At 45.2% G+C, this 19602-nt stretch overlaps 1 protein-coding gene across 2 annotated transcripts in view; it reads right to left on the reverse strand.

Annotated features, from left to right (window-relative positions):
• Positions 1–1542: 1542 nt before the first annotated feature.
• pcdh9 (protocadherin 9) overlaps positions 1543–19602 on the reverse strand; it is a 728369-nt gene continuing 710309 nt past the window's right edge. For both annotated transcript variants that reach the window (XM_080198088.1, XM_080198087.1), the window contains exon 3: positions 1543–2376. In XM_080198088.1, coding sequence (XP_080054214.1) covers positions 2000–2376 — 377 coding nt within the window. In that variant the 3' untranslated portion in view covers positions 1543–1999. The remainder of the gene's footprint in view (positions 2377–19602) is intronic.

Raw genomic sequence — 19602 nt, forward strand, 5'->3', positions numbered from 1 at the left:
CTTTTTTTTCTCAATACCTTCATTTAAGTTACAAGTTACATATAATCTGTGGATATTTTATCAGCACACAGTCTAAGGAAAAAAAAATGTAATTTACCTGACATGTATTCTAAGTTAAAAATATTTTAATGACTCCTCCACTGAATACAGTTATATTAAAGATGTGCATTGAACATCAGTACACGGCATAACTCACTGGAAAATCAGCAATCATAAGATTAAACTAGCAACAAACTGTTTAGTACATTAGGGGGAATGTTATTCAATTGTAATATATACAGCGTACTAAATACTCATGTATTTGCAAGCTTCCCTTTCATATTTTGTGGCTTCCCATACCTGAAATATAAGTCACGCCATAATAATCTTTGCAATAATATATGATCACTGCGTTAAGTTCACGCCACAGACCTTTTTGTTTATGCTTTACGTTCCACGACAGTCCTGGCTTCCTCATATAAAAAGTACACTATATGTATCAAAACAAATAACAGAGGATATAAATAACAGATAGAAATGGATCGTCTTACTGAGCAAGTATTTCACCTCTGCTGGATGGACTCTTCAGTTCAAATCCAACCCCCACTCCTTAGTTATGCATGCTGAGCTCTCGAATATTTCGCCTGCAGACTCGAAAGATTTGGAGATGAAATCCCCTTCGAAAAGGGAGGGGAGAGTGGGGAGGGGGGGGAGGTTAGTTAACTCCAGCTTTGCTTGTTTTCCTTTATTTCGTTGCCTGTTTTATTTAATTTTTCACTTTTTTTCGTGTGTGTGTGTGTGCGCGCGCGCGCGTGTTTTTATTCGTTTCATTTTTCTCTTCCCTTCAGTGTCATTATTATTGGAATGTGTTTGAAAAAAAGAAAGATACTCAGCCAATTCTGCAAAAACATGCTATCTACCAGATTGTTAAATTGGCTTCTCATGCCTGAACTGTTGTTTTTTTTTACCTTTTTTTTTCCAAAAAAGAGAGAATCGTCGATTCCCCTTTGCTTAAACATGCTGTTAAAAGCTGTGTTGGACACGTCCTCACGCTCTTTGAACAAATAAACATGATGCTGGTACCGGCCAGGCATAGAACAAATATACAGATAACAAGTAGAGTTTTGCCCAGCTCCCACTATGACCAGTATTATGTTTCTCAGTACATCATGAAGGCACAACACATTAAATATTCCGTGAATATGAATAGCAGTGGTGCTGGACAAATCACAAACACTCATAATCACTTTCACTGGGAGGTCAGCTCGACAAGAAGGAGAAGCAACAAAGGAACCCAAAAAAGTATACCAACAGTAGGTAAGGGTGGGGGTAGAGGGGGAAGGGGAGGTGGGGGGGGGGATGGGGGAGAAGCGACTGTGCAACACTGCCTTTTTTTCTACCATTGGTGAAGGATATAGTTACATAAAAGTAGGTCTCAGTGACTTATTGTATTTACAAACACTTTTGAATGATGGTTGAAGTGTCCACTTGGAGCATTTCTCTCTGCACAAGAGTGTCAGTTGTACTGTCCATTTCGTGGTCATGTTCAATACCACACCCATTTAGATTTTGCTCTTTTTCCGTTTTAAAACGTAAATCAGCAGCACTCGACATCAAGTCAAAGAAGCATTTCTTTCCCCCTCACGCACCTTCTGCTTCCGTTTGGCTTCTTTTGTCTCTTGAAGGCTTAGAGGAAATAAACATGAGACGACACTACCATTTGTTGCTCTGGACATCATGCAGTTCAGGTGGAGTGACATACACATGGTAGTCCGTTAATCAATCACAGTATTTAGCTTTTCTTTTTTTTTGATTTGCACATGAACCGACAGTGAGTTGGACTACAGAATGATCAAACCTCGTGGCTCTAAAACACAGATAACTTCAAGTACTTGCTGTGACATTGGTCTAAAGGCCTACCCGTAACACAGAATTCTGACACACAGGATTAGCACATTCTACCACTATAGCCTATAGTTAGACTTGCATGAGTTAATGGCGGGTAAGGGAGAAACACGCTTCATAGCTGGACATCTTCAAGCGCTTCCATGGATGCTGGTGTATGTCTGTATGCCTTAAGACTAGCCAAGGGAATGTCCGTCATTTGACTCCCACTGGTATAATGTCTCTCATTGCCACTGATCAGTTTCCTGTCATTAAAATGGTTTCTGTTACCATCTTCCTTCCAGGTTCTTGACAGTGGGTGCCCGTTCACTAGCTTATCTCTCTTAACCCACTCTTTCTGAGCTCCAAAGTTGGCGAGAGGCGACTTGAGCTGCTGATAGGTGCCAAGACCTGGAGGCATCCAACAGTTGTCTGAGTGACCCAGTACCAAGCACTCTTGGGTGCACATCTCTGTCGCTTCAGCTAGTCCTCTTGAGCCAAGTGGAACGTCACCTAGAAAAAAGTACAGAAAAAGAAGACTTCATCAGTACCACAATGTACAGCATAACTGTTAGGCTTGAAATCAGCTCTGACAGGCAGTGTGAAAGGCTAGTTAGACAGATTTTAAACAAAATTAATGTGAACAATCTTGATCTAAGCATTCAGAGTGTCTTCACGTACAACTGGCGAAAATACCATAACCCGGTTATCAGTACCGCGATGAGTAAACTTTTGCCTCAACTGTGTCTGACGCAAGATAAAGGATTCAAAATGCCAGGCAAAAAGAAAGTTCAATTGTTTGAATCTGACACTCTTGAACGGAAATGTATTCATGGAACTGTTATGGCGCAGAAGGGCAGCAAGGTGGCACAGTGGTTAGCAACGGTGCTTCACAGCGCCAGGGACCCAGGTTCAATTCCTGTCTTGGGTGACTGTCTGGGTGGTGTTTGCACATTTTCCCCATGCCTGCATGGGTTTCCTCCAGTTTCCTCTCTCACTCTAAAGATGAGTGGGCTAGGCTGATTGGCCATGATAAATTGCCTCTTCGTGTTGGGGAATTAGCAGGGTAAATACCGGATGGGGAGGGCGGGTTACAGGGATATGGGCTGGGTGGGATTGTTGTTAGTGCAGGCTCAATGGGCCAAATGGTCTCCTTCTGCACTGTAGGGATTCTATGATTGGAGTCTATGACCGAAAAAAAAGGAGGCCTTTTGGCCCATCATGTCTGCACCAGCTCTCTGAATGCACATTGCAACTTAGAGTGGGATTTTCCAGCTGCGCTCATCCAAGACTGGAAAATCCCAGCCAATGGTCTTTGCATTGTCCATCTCCTGTCCGCTATAATTCCCCTGGCCCTGGGCCAGGAAAATTCTGTCTTTGGTGCCATTCCCCTGCCTTTTCTCCATACCTTTGCACAGTGTTTCTGTTCAAATAATCATCTAATGCCCTCCTGAATGTCTCAATTGAACTGGCCTCCACCACACAGTGCATTCCAGACCCCAACCACTCGCTGTGTGAACAAGTTTACTTCTCACATTGCATCTGCTTCTCTTGCAAATCACTTTAAATCTGTGCCCTCTCGTTCTCACTCCTTTTCCCAGGGGGAACAGTTCATCCCTATCTACTGAAAAGGTTTGGAGGCATAATGTCACATAGTTGACTTTTATACCTTTATTAAATATATTCAATGAAAATGCTGGAAAGGATAATTTCGGCATGACAATGAAGATTGATTGTGTACAAACAAACAAAGATCAGTTCATTAGCTGAGCAGTTATTTCTTGACTCCCCACTTTCTAAACTGTCAGGCACTTAACACAAGGTGGCTAACATTGACAGGTAATATTGCAGGTCATGTTTTTAATGACACACGTAGAAATGTCTCCACTATGTTTACTGTCAGTCACTCTCCACCCTTGCTGATATTATCAGAAGAGCAGCCAAAGTGTAGCACTGTGGTTAGCACTGCTGCCTCACAGCACCAGGGACCCGGGTTTGATTCCTGGCTTGGGTGACTGTGTGGAGTCTGCATGTTCTCCCCATGTCTGCATGGGTTTCCTCCCAGTACTCTGGTTTCTTCCCACAGTCTGAAATACTTGCTGGTTAGGTGCATTGGCCATGCTAAATTTTCCCTCAGTGTACCCAAACAGTGTGGTGACTAGGGGATTTTCACAGTAATTTCATTGCAGTGTTAATGTAAGTCTACTTGTGACACTAATAAAGAAATAAACTTTTATTGGAATGCAAATTTCAACCCATTCTTTGCTCCAGTCATGAGTTCATGATCCCAACTGTGCTATCAAGGGATAGCTAAAGAGAAATATTCTGCTGCTCTGCATGAAGGGTAAATTCTCAATACACTTCCAGCAGTTGGGGGAGGCTACAGGAATCACAGAGCCGTAGAAATGAAGTACAGCCTGAAAGACGTGCTGGTTAGGTGCATTGGTTGTGCTAAATTCTCTTTCAGCGTAACCAAACAAATGCCGGAGTGTGGCAACTAGGGGATTTTCACACTAACTTCATTGCAGTGTTAAAGTAAACTAATAAATCAACTAAACTAAACTGAACATTGTTTGTTCTCTCCCACTTTGTTTCATGTGATGAAAGAGGAAGGAAAACGGTTCAGCAAGGCAGAGTATGTCAAACTTCATGGTAATGACCAAGATACTGAACGAGCTTTACCACACTGCAGTGTGATTACGTTGGGAGAAAATGGCCGGACACAAATTAATCACATCACGCTCGAATCAATACTATTGAGAGAAACAGATAAGATGCTTCAACATTTCTTATTGGTGAATATTTTCATCACAAAAGCCCGGAGAAGAATTCTCCTGAGCATTCCTTTTAAAGAAACTGCATTGGGAGGTACTATGTAGAGAATGTTTTACATGGTGTTTTAATACAAAAGCAGACAAATGCAGAAGCAAAGAAAGATCCTCCTTGTAGTTTTGGAAAGTAAGAGTGTATTTGCCCCTGCTCCGAGTGCAAAACTTAAATTGGGATCAATCTGGAAAATTTAACCTCACTGTGCAGCAACAGTGGTCTGAATCAACCTCTCGGAGGCCCTTGGGAAAGAGGGAAAGATGTCCCTTCCTGTGGGGGGGGGGGATGGGGAACCCATTGACAAGAATTACGAAGATTGCAGGGACAAGCTTGGGTCAAAAGTGATCTCAATTCCTGATGATTCTCATGATTCTGTTTCCATTTACCATGAGGAAATCAGCCCAGAGTGGAGGTGAAATGAATCATCAGGAAATGGGGACCCATTCCCAAAAACTCACTCTTTTCTGCCCAACAACCCACTGAGCCAAACGATGGTAGATTCAGGACCCTCTCCAGAAACTCCTGCACAAAACCAAGGTTGACTCCCCCATCCCTCCCCACCCCTGCTCCAGTGCAACGCTGAGGGGGTGCTGCACTCTCAGAGGCGCTGGGCAGGATTTTCTGGCCCCCCACTTGCCCTGAAACTGGAAAATCCATCCTGAGATCAACAGGTACTTCCTCGGTTCGCACCTCGCCCACTACGATTCCCGTGGCGGGTAAACCAGGAAAATTCAGCCACTATCTTTCAGGTCAAATGTTGAACCCCAACGCCTTTTACCTTCTCAATGACTTGCATTTGATCCTTTGCACTCATTTAAGAGGTATAAAAGAGCACCCTGGCACAAGTCAGACATTTGTTTGATCATTAAAATATTAAATGGATAAGAATAATAAAAAAAAACAACTTCCATAGTTCCCCGAATCCCTTACTTAACCCCAGCTGAGTATGACAGGGAAGTTTAAGAAACATTCCAGATGTCCCACCATGTTTACCAACATTCTGAGATGTGCTGCCAGAGAAACAGGAGATAGAATCACAGGCCCTGATTTTACTGGCACGCCTGCCCTGATTTTGATGCACCGGTAAAATTCCAGTTATTGGGTTCCTACAGTGTGGAAGAGGCCATTTGGCTCGTTGAGTTGCCCCGACTCTCTGACAAAGTGTGTTACCCAGGTCCCTCTGCCACACCTTATCTCCGTAACCCCACAAATTTACCCAAGGTCAACCCTAACCCGAACATCTTTGGGCTGTGGGAGGAAATCGGAGTACCCGGGGGAAACCCACACAGACACGGGCAGACTCTGCACAGGCAGTGACCCAAGGCCAGAATTGAACATGGGTGCCTGGCGCTGTGAGGCAGCAGTACTAGCTGCCTCGTATAACATCTCTGCCTAACGATGGGGACAGAGGGGGGAAGAGAAACATGGGCAATTGTGTTGGCATCCAAGTCACAGGAATCCATCATCATGTAAACATATATACTTGTGTCCTATCAAGACACTGCTGCGTTGGCCTCAGTGTGCTGAGATTAATGCCAATACGTGAATGCCTTGTGTGTGTTTGGCAGGTGTGTGAACTGTGATGAGTTGTCCCTGGATGACTGATCGAGCCAGTCGAACAATAATACAAGTTATCTGGCAGCCCTGATGCATATGTGATGCTTAATTGTCGTGAAGGCTGATCAATTCAGGTTATCGTCAGACAAATCATCTGAATGTTCCCTTAGTTGTACCTTGAGCTCAAACCGCATGGTATCCTTCGGGAGGAAGTAAAAGTCGAGAGGGTTAGGCTTTTTAATTGCAGGTCCAGGAAATCCTGCCAGTGATAATAGAGGATGAATGATCACTGCATTTAAGCACTGCTCTTCTGCTATTTGAACGGAACAATTTTTCAACAACTGGAGGAAGCCATTCTGCCCATTGTGCTGGTACAAGCCCTTTGAAAGAGCCATCCATTTCACTTCACGACACCGCTCTTCCCCCACGGCCCTGCACTTCCTTTCCTTTTCAGTGATGCCCACTCCAAGTAAACACATTTACCACGCCTCCCCACTTAGAGTCATAGACTAAAGTTTTACTGCCCCACCCGCCATGGGAATTGGAGCGGGCTAGGGGCAGAGAGTGGAAAGGGCGGTTGACATTGGATGGGATTTTACGGTTTTGGGGATGAGTGAGGCTGTAAAATCCTGCCCTTAAAGTCACAGAGCTTTACAGCATGGAAACAAACCCAACTTGTCCATGCCGCCCTTTCTTTTAAACCACTAAGCTACTCCGCATTTGGCCCATATCTCTCTGTGCTCAACCTAACCATGTAACTGTCTAAATGCTTTTTAAAATCAAAGTTGTACTTCTGAATGGACCTACCTTATATTAAGCTGATCTTTCTCTACACCCTAGTTATGACTGTAACACCATATTCTACACTCCTTCTCCACCGTGTACTCCATGAACAGTATGCATTGTCTGTATAGCACGCAAGAAACAATACTTTCCACTGTATACCACATGTGACACTAACAAATCAAATCTAATCTGAGTAAATATAGCAGAGGAATGCCACAGGAGCACAATCACTCACGGATATAGATGGCAATAGTTTCACAGCTTTGAGTTCCACTGACACCGCACCGATGTGTTCGTTGGTGATGTTCTACAGTTTCAAAGGCACTGTTTTGACAGCTCTTTGGCAAGAAGCGGTTAAGTCGTGCACCAGGGCTCCAGCTGCTGCACAGACCCACGCCTCGTGAAATCCAGCTCCGAAAGTAGCCTCCTGATTTCACGCTTGACAGGGAATGAAAGCTGCCCCGGGGTGTGGCGGAACTGTCAGCGCGTACACATTGCTCCTTCAGGTTTAACTCGAGAGGAAGGAATCAAGGGGATCGAGGGTTGCTGGATGAAGGAACCAGCTGAGCTCCGGGGAAGTTTCTTAAAGCCACCTGAGCACATCGTGGGTCACAGAACCGTTCACTCACACAAAACCTCAACCTCCCAGGGAGGCAGCGGAGAGACACGAGGTTGAGCGGACAGAGCCATGCTCACTGATCGCATTGTTTTCAATAAATGCATTAAAGAAGTACAATTTTCACCATTGAACTCTGGAGTATCTGGAAACATTGGAAGTATAAGCATTTGACTCTCCCCCACTAGAAACTTTTTTATCGAGACAGAAAGACCCTGTATTTTTGATAGAGTGATGGGTCATTTTCTCTCTTGTTAAATGTTGCCCCACATTACCCACCCTATACTTCATTCCGATGGCTCTGCTAACCCTGCAGCCACCCCCAATTACTGGAAGTGTATTGAGAATGTACCCTTCATGCACAGCAGCAGAAGATTTCTCTTCAGCTGTCTCTTGACAGTACAGCTGGGAACATGAACTCATGACAGGAGCAAGCAATGGGTTGAAATCTGCATTCCAATAAAAGTTTATTTATTTATTAGCGTCACAAGTAGACGCTGCAATGAAGTTACTTGAAAATCCTCCAGTCTCCACACTCTGGCGCCTGTTTGGATACACTGAGGGAGAATTCAGCATGGCCAATTCACCTAACCAACACTTCTTTCAGACTGTGGGAGGAAATCCATGCAGACAAGGGGAGAACAAAGAAAATTACAGCACAGGAACAGGTCCTTCGGCCCTCCAAGTCAGCACCGACTATGCTGCCCGACTGAAGTAAAACCCCGTATTCTTCCGGGGACCTCTATTCCCATCCTATTCATGTATTTGTCAAGATACCCCTTAAAAGTCATTATCGTAAAAGGACAAAAAACAACAGGCACAATGAGAATGTGCAAACTTGGCACAGATGGTGCCCCAAGCCAGGAATCAAACCCAGGTCCCTGCCACTGAGAGGCAGCATTGCTAACCACTGTGCCACCGTGTCACCCACTTTGCACACGTGCTTCAAGACAGAGCTCGCCTCTGAGATTCTATCCTTTTCAATGCCATGCTATTTGCACTATTCCCATCCTTATTGGAATTCTCCTTGGAATGGGAGAGAGTCCAATTTGGACTCAGACACACAGGTTGTGTGATGCAGACAAAGCACATGCTTATGTCTGTTTTCCGTTGTTGGAAAGATTTAGATTTAATTGGGATTCTTTCACCCGAGGGCTGTCAACATTTGACAATTCCTGGCATTTGTCTTGAATCTGAGATGTAGATTTCTGTCATGAATATCGTGGAAGATTAAATTAGCTGCCTCGATCACTTGGACCACATGGAATGAGCCAGTGGTATTATTGTATCATTAATTTTAATTTCATATTTTTTCCGTTATTTGCTTCTCATTCTTTTACCCATAGACTGGGTGTGGAATTGATGAATATTTTCTGCTGTTTCTTCATTAGGTGAAATGGGAAACTTGAGGATGATCTATCCATCATGCTAATAGAAACCCACTACTATAATTCAGGGTCCTATTATTTGACATCTTCATATAGTAAGGAAGGAGGCCATTCGGCCAATCAAATCAATACCAACTCTTCAACAGAGCATCCCACCCAGGCCCTATCTCCATGCATTTACCCCCCAAATCCCCCTGACCTACATATCTTTGGACATTAAGGGGCCATTGCCATTGAACCATGGCCCCATTCTGCTTGGACCATGTGGTAGTTGATAAGCAAGAATGAGCCCATCACAGTCAGACACCAGCTTCTTTCATATCAAGATGAAGAGTGGGACATGGGACATTAGAGTTGTCATGGACAATCCCATCTTTGACAGACCTGAGCACCATACCGCTACCACAGGAATTCAGGCATCCTGACATCAACATTGCTGCCCCAACACGAAGCAGAAGGCAAAAACCTCATCTTACTGCATGATGATATACAAACAAATATTGCATTGTATGTCATCATGCGGCACGGTAGCACAGTGGTTCGCACTGCTGCTTCACAGCTCTAGGGTCCTGGGTTCGATTCCTGGCTCGGCTCACTGTCTGTGTGGAGTTTGCACGTTCTCCTCGTGTCTGCGGGGGTTTCCTCCGGGTGCTCTGATTTCCTCCCACAGTCCAAAGATGTGCGGGTTAGGTTGATTGGCCATGCCAAGAAATTGCCCCTAGTGACCAGGGAAGCGTAGGTTAGAGGGATTAGTGGGTATAATATATGGGGATAGGGATTGTGTTCAGTGCAGACTTGATGGGCTGAAGGGCCTCTTTCTGCACTGTAGGGTTCTATGATCAAATTATCTGTAGCTGCAGGCCATTTGGCCCTCAAGTCTGCTCTACTATTCAATAAAATCATGGCTGATGTGACTGTGACCTCAACCCCACATTCTGCCCATTCCTGGTAACATTTGACTCCCTTGTTAGTCAAGAATTTTTCTATCATAGAATCCTACAGTACAGAAGGAGGCCATTCAGCCCCTCGATTCTGCACTGACCACAATCCCACCCAGACCCTATCACCATAACCCCATTCATTTACTCGAGGTAGTCCCTCTGACACAAAGGGGTAATTTAGCATGGCTAACCCACCTCACCCACACATCCTTGGACTTGTAAGAGGAAACCAGAGCATCTGAAGTGAACCCACGCAGACATGGGGAGAACATGCAAACTCCCAAGCCGGAAATCAAACCCTGTCCTCGGCACTGTGAGGCAGCAATACTTATCACTACGCCATCCATTATCTTTTGCTTAAAAATATTAATTGAATCTACTTCTACCCTTCTCTAGGGGAGAGAGTTTAAAAAGCTGAAGACTCAGAGGAAAAAATATTCTTCTGCAGCTTAAATGGCAGATCCCTCATTTTCAAAACTTTGTCCCTGAGTTCTGTTCTCTCCCACATCCTTTCATCATGCACCCTATTAAGACACCTTAGGATCTTACAGCAAGATCACTACTCATCCCATCAATCGCCAGTGGATACAAGCCAAGCCTGTCCAAGCATTCCTCATAAAGTAGGCCTTTCATCCTAGAGAGCAACATGGTGGCACAGTGATTAGCACTGCCAGGGACCAGGTTCGATTCCCGGCTTGGATCACTGTCTGTGTGGAGTTTGCACATTCACCCCACATCTACGTGGGTTTCCTCCAGGTGCTCTGGTATCCTCCCACAGTCTGAGAGACTTGCTGGTGGATTGGCCATGTTAATTACCAGGAAGAACATGCAAACTCCACACAGGCAGTGAGGCTGGAATTGAACCCAGGTCCCTGGCAGAAGTACTGACCACTGTGCCGCCTTTTGAGGTGTTAATCACTCAAACCAGATCCAGTGTGGGTGGGACAATTTGTTTGCAAGCCTGACACCAGCCTGTCAAACCAACTGCCCTACACAGAACTCATTCATGACAGGATGTTCCGATGGAAACAAAGGAAATGTCTTCAGGATGTCCTCGAAAACTTCCCTGAAGTGGTCCAATATTCCCACCGACTTATGGAAGTTCCTGATTTGTGACTCATCAAAATGTTGAAGGTTCGTCTGGGGGGCACATCGAGGGGCTTGGTCGAGAATGTCCAGAGGTGAAGTGGAGACAATGGCAAGAGAGTTCAAAGCTCTAAATAACTCACCCCTGTCCCACCTTTCAAACACCACCTGCCCCACATGTGGCAGAATCTGCCAATGGCACACATTGGACCTATCAAAGCCCATCGGTCCAGAGCGCAAATCAATAATCCTCAATCCCAATGGATGGCCTAAAAAGAAGACTGAGGCTCTGATTTTACTGGCACGCCTCCCCCGAAATCAGGAAAGGCGATGCTCGCAGAACGGCATTCTCCATTGGCCTTGGGTGCAATCTTACGAGCCTCAGGCAGGGCATGCTGGTAAAATTCCGGCCTAAGGATGGGAATTTTCAGCTGCGCTCACCCAAATCTGGGAAATCCCCTCAGAGGCCAATGGACATGGTCCTGTGCTGCCCGTTAATATTCCCGTGGCAGGTGGGATGGGAAAATTCTGCCCCAAGTTATTTTCAAACTTTCTTGGTTGCCAGATGTAACTTGTCGTTTCATCCATAACCTTCTCAATTGTTGAGTTGTATAAAGATTGTCATCCTTGAATTGCTACTTTGGTGAAGATTCACACTACAATATCAATGACACGTACTGAACATGTATTGTAATTTTTGACATTTGGAAAAGATCACATTTTCTATTACAGAAAAATGCAAATGTCTGTTTCAAACCAAAGGCATTGATGTATGTCCAAAATGTCTCAATTTATCGATGAACGAGTTAATAATTAATGCAATTGTTTTGTGGGAGCTCCGTTTTTATCTAAAACAGGGCAGAGTTTGTGGCTTTATCACTCTTCAAGCACCCTCCCGTTTTGACCAACAACATCAGTCAATTCGGATACATTTCCCAAACTCTTGGCTTCTCTTTAACACACACGGCTTAAACTAAAAGAGTACTTCTAGACACTCCAAGAGATAGCTTTTTGCAAGTTGTGATTTCCCACCTTGTGGTCTCTGCGGATTGAAAACCCCTTCACCTCGTAAGAAAGAAAACAAAAGGAAACATTACTCGCTCTGCACGAATGCAGACTACGCTCTTTGTATCAAAAGAGCTGAGTATTTTTTCTCACTTATTTTTACAGCCCCTAGCTAAATGGCCACTTCATTGATCTACTCCAAGCAGCAATTAGAAAGTGGCTGCTAGCAAGATGAGTGCCTGCTTTTCAAACTGGGTACATCAATGTCTTATGTACTTAGAAACCTTTAGTCATTGCTGACCTATACAGCTCTTCTTTTCAAATAAAATAGAAATAATAGTTGAAATGTATTTGATACATTTTGACTCTTGTAGGCTCATCTCAAAGCACTACAAAGAACAGCACAGCAACTGTCAATTTGACCTAACAGACATATACCTGTGTTTAAGCTACACCCAATCCTCCTCACAGTCTATTTCATCTCACCCTATCTGATCAATAGCCGTCCATTCATTCCTCCTTCGTGTACTTAGCTGGTGTGACTTGAAGTGCATTGATGTCTCTGTCTCAGATACTGGTAAGAAGTCTCACAACACTAGGTTAAATTCCAACAGGTTTATGTGGTAGTAAACACCACTAGCTTTTGGAACGCTGTTCCTTCATCAGGTGAGTGGTATTTACTACCAAATAAACCTGTTGGACTTTAACCTGGTGTTGTGAAACTTCTTACTGTGTTTACCCCATTCCAACGCCAGTATCTCCACATCATCAGATACTGGCAGCATTCAATGGTTCATGTAGTATAGGGCAAACAAGTAATTCCTTGATTAATGTTGCAGTTACATTTCTGGAAAGTCCTACATTAATTAATGCAACTTTAAGCAAAACAGGTATCCCCTTTACAGCCATGCAGTTAGGTGCAGTTGGAATGTTTGCCACAGGAAACAGGATTGAAGCATTACAGCATGTAAGTTAAAATACTGTACAGTCCTAAATTCCTATGTTAATAAATGAAATAACAATATTTATTTTAAGTTATGTATTTGGGGCAAGCCCCTTCAAGGGAATGGTTCATGTGACTTCGGGTGTGGGGTCAGATGATGGGAACTGCCCTGTGTGGGCAGTCAATATTTGAAGTGTGCAGTGAGTAGACTGAGTAAAGGGCTGTGTTCCCGGCGCCTGACTGCAGAGTAGTTATTGAGGGGAAGCTTCATTACGACAAAATTAACAAATATAAAATTAAAAAATAAATGTGTTAACGTTTTCTACCTATCTCACTCTGACTAGCATCTAACCCTCCTCGACATCCTCTATCTCCCCGAATTTATCTCCTCAATTCTCTCCCTCTCTCTAACTCTCTCCCACTCTGAGACTCACTTCCCCCTCCCTCTCCCTCTCGTCACTTTCCTCCTGACCTCTCCCAGTCACCCTCTCACTCGTTCATTCATTCTCTTCATCCTGCCTCCTCTCTTCCAAGTCCAGACCCCCCCACCACAGTCGGGGAAGGGGCAAGTCAGGAGAAGCAATAATTGGGAGAGATTCAAGGATGGAAGCAGAGAGGGAGAGAGGGTCGGTGAGAGGAGCAGAGAGCGAGGGAGAGTTGGGGAGGGAACAGAGAGGGTCTGGGAGAGAAGCAGCGACTGGGAGAGAGTCACGGAGAGAAGCGGCAAGCGAGAGAGAGAGTCGGTGAGGGAAGTAGAGAATGAGAGAGAGTTGGCAAGGGAAGCAGCAAATAGGAGAAAGTCAGGGAGATAAGCAGAGAGTGAGAGGGGGCCAGGAGAAAAGCAGCAAGTGGGAGAGAGTCAAGAGAAGAGGTGAGTATGAGGGAGTCAGGGAGGAAAGCAGCGAGTGAGAGGAAGTTGAGACAGGAATGCTGTTGGGAAAGAGTCGGGGAGGAAGCAGCCAGTGGGAGAATGTGTCCCGAAGCAAGAAAAGCTGCTCCAATATGTCACTGATCGAGTCGCCCCCGAACAACGCTGAAGCAGATGTCCTGCGATCTGCACACTGACCCGATTGTATCCATGCTGCTAGAGTGGAACAATGCTGAATAAGATGACTTCAAATAGGGACAGACTGTGAATCACATGTTCTGGATCTCTGACACGAGCACTCATTTTCTGTGAAGTCTCAATCAGGAATGTCACACCAACTGAATGTCTATATGACATAGAGACTCTTCATTCATCACCAGGCAGGAGTGCTGGAACAAAATCCAACATAGCTAAAATAACACACCCAACACTTCATGTCCGTGGTCAATATCTTTAATATTCACTGAGTGTAAATGGGAAGAAGGCCTATTTTTTGGGATCACAAGTCCAATCTACAGCTTAGGCAATAAATGAAAGAATGAATAAAACAAACATCAACTATAATTTTCAGAATGAACCAGCTGAAATGTCAAGGGACCTCAGCATTTGGCCATCAAGGTCCGACAGCACTCTGGACCAGCTCTGCTATCGTTGCAGTTATGGTGACATGTACTAAAATAGAAATACATGTATTCATATTGCACTTTTCCTGACCTCAGGATGTCCCAAGAATCTCTACAGCCATAGAACAGAATGAATCCCTATGGTACAGAAGCAGGCCGTTCAGCCCATCGAGTCTGTACCAACCACAATCCCAGCCAGGCCCAATTCCCATAACCCCACACATTTACCCTGTTAATCCCCCGGCACTAGGGTCAATTTAGCATGGCCAATCCACCTAGCTTGCACACCGGGGGACACTAAGGGGTAATTTAGCATGGCCAATCAACTTAACCCACACATCTTTGGACTGTGGGGGGAAACTGGAGCACCCGGAGGGAACCCATGCAGACATGGGGAGAATGTGCAAACTCCACACAGGTAGTCATCCGAGGCTCGAATTGAACCTGGGCACTCTGGCCCTGTGAGGCTACAGCACTAACCACTGTGCCACCCTATGAAGCCAAATGAAGCGTTTTTGATGTGTATTCACTATTAGTAAGGTAGGAAATGCGGCATTTGGCTTATCGTGGCAAGCTTCCATAAATGTCAATGTGATAAAACGACAGATTATCTGCTTTCAGGTGTTGACTGAAAGATTCTGCATGGGGAGGTGATGGCCTAATGGTATTAGTGCTACACTATTAATCCACAAACTCAGCTAATGTTCTGGGTATCCAGTTTCGAACTCTGCCATAGCAGCTGATGGAACTTGAATTCAATAAAAAATATCCGGAATTAAGAATCTAGTGATGACCATGAAACCATTGTCAATAGTCAGGGAAAAACCATCTGGTTCACTAATGTCCTTTAGGGAAGAGAATCTGCCATCCTTATCCAGTCTGGCCCACACGTGACTCCAGAGCCACAGCAATGTGGTTGACCCTCAGTTACCCTCCAAGGGCAATAGGGATGGACAATAAATGCCGGCCAGCCAGCGATGCCCATGACCCATGAATGAATAAACAAAATAAATACATAGAGATTGACCATGGCCCTGGGGAGACAAACCTCCTTGTTTTCTATCAAAATAGTAGAGCCATAGAAAATTTACAGCTCAGAAACAGACCTTTTGGCCCTTGTCTGTGCCGAACCATTTTTTGCCTAGCCCCACTGACCTGCACTTGGACCATATCCCTCCACACCCCTCTCATCCATGTACCTGTCCAAGCTTTTCTTAAATGTTAAAAGTGACCCCGCATTTACCACTTTATCCGGCAGCTCATTCCACACTCCCACCACTCTCTGTGTGAAGAAGCTCCCCCCTAATATTCCCTTTAAACTTTTCTCCTTTCACCCTTAACCCATGCCCTCTGGTTTTTTTCTCCCCTAGGGGAGGACTTGGGGACTTTTTATTCCTGTCGAAGAGGGTGCTCGGGGCCTCAATTTAAACAGCTTATCCAAAAGATGGCATCTCCAAAAGTGCAGTGCGCCACCAGCATTGGCGCTGGAGCACCAAACTAGAATTTGAGCTCAGGTCACCAGAGATGGCATGAAGCCACTATCTGCTGACACAGAAGCGAGGGTGCTGCCAATGGAGCCAGGGCCAACGCAGAATGATTTGCTGGATGACTTCATTCTACTGTTAGTGAAATGCTAACTGTTTTTTGTTAGCAGCAGCTGGAGTGCGACAGTGTGGTAGCAGGAAGGACATAACCACGCAGTGACAGATAAACTGTGGAATGTGTGCCACTTCAAGTTGGCTGCAAACAACTCTTATTTGATTGTGTGCTACCAGTACTTTTTATTCCAGGCTGAGCCATGAATTGGATTTCCCTAGATCATACAATTAAAGGCATTTGCATTCTCATTAGCTGTTGGAGAAAAGTATATTCACTGGCACTAGCCATGTATGGCAATATATCCTTCGCCAGTTTGCTAATGATCAAGCCAATAGTTAACTGTTAGTTTATTTATTGAGTTTAGTTTATTTATTTATTGGTGTCACAGGTAGACTTACATTGGTGGCACGTTGGCACAGTGGTTAGCACTGCTACCTCACAGCGCCAGGGTCCCAGTTTTGATTCCCAGCTTGAGTCATTGTCTGTGTGGAGTCTGCACGTCCTCCCCGTGTCTGCATGGGTTTCCTCTGGTTTCTTCCCACAGTCCGTAAGACGTGCTGATTAGGCGCATTGACCCGAACAGGTGCTAGAGTGTGGAGGCTAGGGGAATTTCACAATGACTTCATTGCAGTGTTAATCCAAGCCTACTTCTGACTACTAAATAAACTTTAACATTTTTTTAACACTGCAATGAAGCTACTGTGAAAATCCCCTAGTTGCCACTGTCCGGCGCCTGTTTGGGTACAGTAAGGGAGAACTTAACATGGCCAATCCACCTAACCAGCACGTCTTTGGGACTGCGAGGGGAAACCAGGGCACCCAAAGGAAACCCACACAGGCACGGGGAGAACATGCAGACTCCGCACAGACAGTGACCCAAGCTGGGAATCAAACCGGGATCCCTGGTGTTGTGAGACAGCAGTGCTAACCACTGTGCCACTGTGGGGAGACAATCACCTTGGAAAATAATTGTTCCTTCGCTCTCAGTTCCAGAGTAGAATCGTGGTTCATTTGGTACCAGTACAACTGTCAGAAGTGCTCGATAGCGTAAGTGTTCAACCAATCACATTATATTTCCTTACTCGAGAGCAGGGCTTAAACACACACAACTCTGATTGTTAGAGTAAAACACCAGGGACACAACCTTACGTTGCCCTGCATGACCCCACCCCCTCACTGGCCGGTTTGTAGGTAGAGGATTGTTGGTAAAATTCCTTGTCTGGCCTTCTCACAGGGCTCCTGCCCACCCTTAACTCTCCACAATTTAACGGTGAGATGGATGAGCCATGGGCTGATCCGCCCCCACCCATCCATGCTCCTGAGGTGGCCTGGTTCCTGCCCAGTTCAATTTTCAGGGAAGCGGGAGGTGTTTTGGAGCATGGGGAAGCCAAGATCAACAGCTGCAGACAGGTGATCTGGTCATAGAATCCCTACAGTGCAGAAGGAGACCATTCAACCCATCGAATCTGCACCGACTGCAATCCCACCCAGCCCCCATACCCATAATCCCACATATTTACCCTGCTAATCCCCTAACACTAGGGTCAATTTGGCATGGCCAATCAACCTAACCCACACGTTTTTGGACAGTGGGGGGAAATTGGAGCACCCGGAGGAAACCCTCGCGGACATGGGGAGAACATGCAGACTCCGCACAGATAATTCACACGAGGCCGGAATCGAACCCGGGTCCCTGGCGCTGTGAGGCAGCAGTGCCAACCACTGTGCCACTTGGTCATTATCACATTGCTGTTTGTGGGAGCTTGCCATGCGCTAGCTGACAGCCCCATTTTCTACATTAAAATAGTGAACACATAGTGAAAATGATACCTCTTTGGCTGCAAAGTATCCTAGGATATCCTGAGGTCACGAAAGCTGCCATATAAATGCAAGTATTTCTGGCTTCGGAAACTTCACCACAGCTGCCTCAGTTAGAGGGTCAGGTGGGAATAGAAGGGGTGTCTCTATCCACAGATTCCTTTCAACGTCATGTCCCTCCAAAACCTGAAAAAGATCAGACCACGCCCTGGTCTCTCCACTAACACCCCCGACACAGTAACAGAAGTTTTTTTTCAGAAAAATAATTCATATTCTGTTCATAGAGCCTCTATAGTGCAGAAGGCCATTCAGCCCATTGAGTCTATACCGTCAACAATTCCACCTAGGCCCTATTCCTGTCACCCCTCACATTCACCCCGCTAATTCCTCTAAACCAACAATCCTGGGACACTCAGGGGCAATTTAGCATGGCCAATCAACTTAACCTGCACATCTTTGGGACTGTGAGAGGAAACCGGAGCACCCGGAGGAAACCCATGCAGACACAGGAAGAATGTGCAAACTCCACACACACAGTGACCCAAGCCAGGAATAGAACCCAGTTCCCTGGAGCTGTGAGACTGCAGTGCTAACCTCTGTGCCACCGTGACGGCCTCTGATTTCTTCAAAGTTGAGAAACCATCACTTGAGTGGCCACCGTGTTCTAAGATCAGATCTCCAGGACTAAGTCACAGCAGAGCTGGTCACAAGGGCCTCGCTCAATGGCCGTGTTTGATTCACATGTCGAGCACCCAAAACTCGGCAAACACAGCCTTTCTGTTACTGGCCAGGACCAATGCACCCAGGACAAGGCCAACAGTGCTCAATGGCTACTTAACAAGCAATGGCAGTTCATGGATGCAACTAACATATTGTAGATAGTTACGTATTAAATGTGAATATAGGCAATGTCAAAGAAATGCAGAAAATAGGAGCAGGAGCAGACCATTTGGCCCTTTGAGCCTGCTCCACCATTGATTACGATCACGGCTGATCATCTAACTCAGTATAACTCAATTCCCTGATCCCACCAACCCCCTCTTCCCACTCCCTTCTCCCATATTCTTTGATCCCCTTCACCAAGTGCTATATCTAACCGCTTCTTGAAAACATACAATGTTTTGGCCTGAACTGCCTTTGTAGCAGTGAATTCCACAGGCTCATCATTGTCTGGTTGAAGAGATTTCTTCTCATTTCTGTCCTACGAGGTCTATCCCGTATCCTCAGACTGTGACTCTTTGCTGTGGAAACTCCCACAATCAGGAACTTGCACCTACCCCATTTAGTCTTGTTAGAATTTTATAGGTTGTGAGATTTCCCCCTCACTTCTCCGAACATGGCTCAAACTCTCTTCAGATGACAGACCTGTGATCCCAGGAGTCAGTCTGGTAAACCTTCTCTGCACTCCCTCCATAGCAAGAATACGCTTCCTCAGATAAAGCTCACTATGGCCCTGTATAACTGCAGCATGACATTCTTGCTCCTGCACCTCAATCCTCTCACTAATGCTCATAAATTGTTTGCTAGTGTTGAAATTATTTCCAAGTGTGCAAAACAAAATCTTGTGTCTTCAAAATCTTGTTCATCAGTATTTACTTCTATTTAATTATTCAAATATCTGGAGCTGGATGAACTAAAGGAATGTGTGAGAAGGCGCTGCATTATCCCCGAGATTCTTGACTA

This window comes from Carcharhinus amblyrhynchos, chromosome 10, assembly GCF_965287045.1.
Source record: "Carcharhinus amblyrhynchos chromosome 10, sCarAmb.v2.hapA, whole genome shotgun sequence".
Classification (NCBI taxonomy): Eukaryota; Metazoa; Chordata; class Chondrichthyes; order Carcharhiniformes; family Carcharhinidae; genus Carcharhinus; species Carcharhinus amblyrhynchos.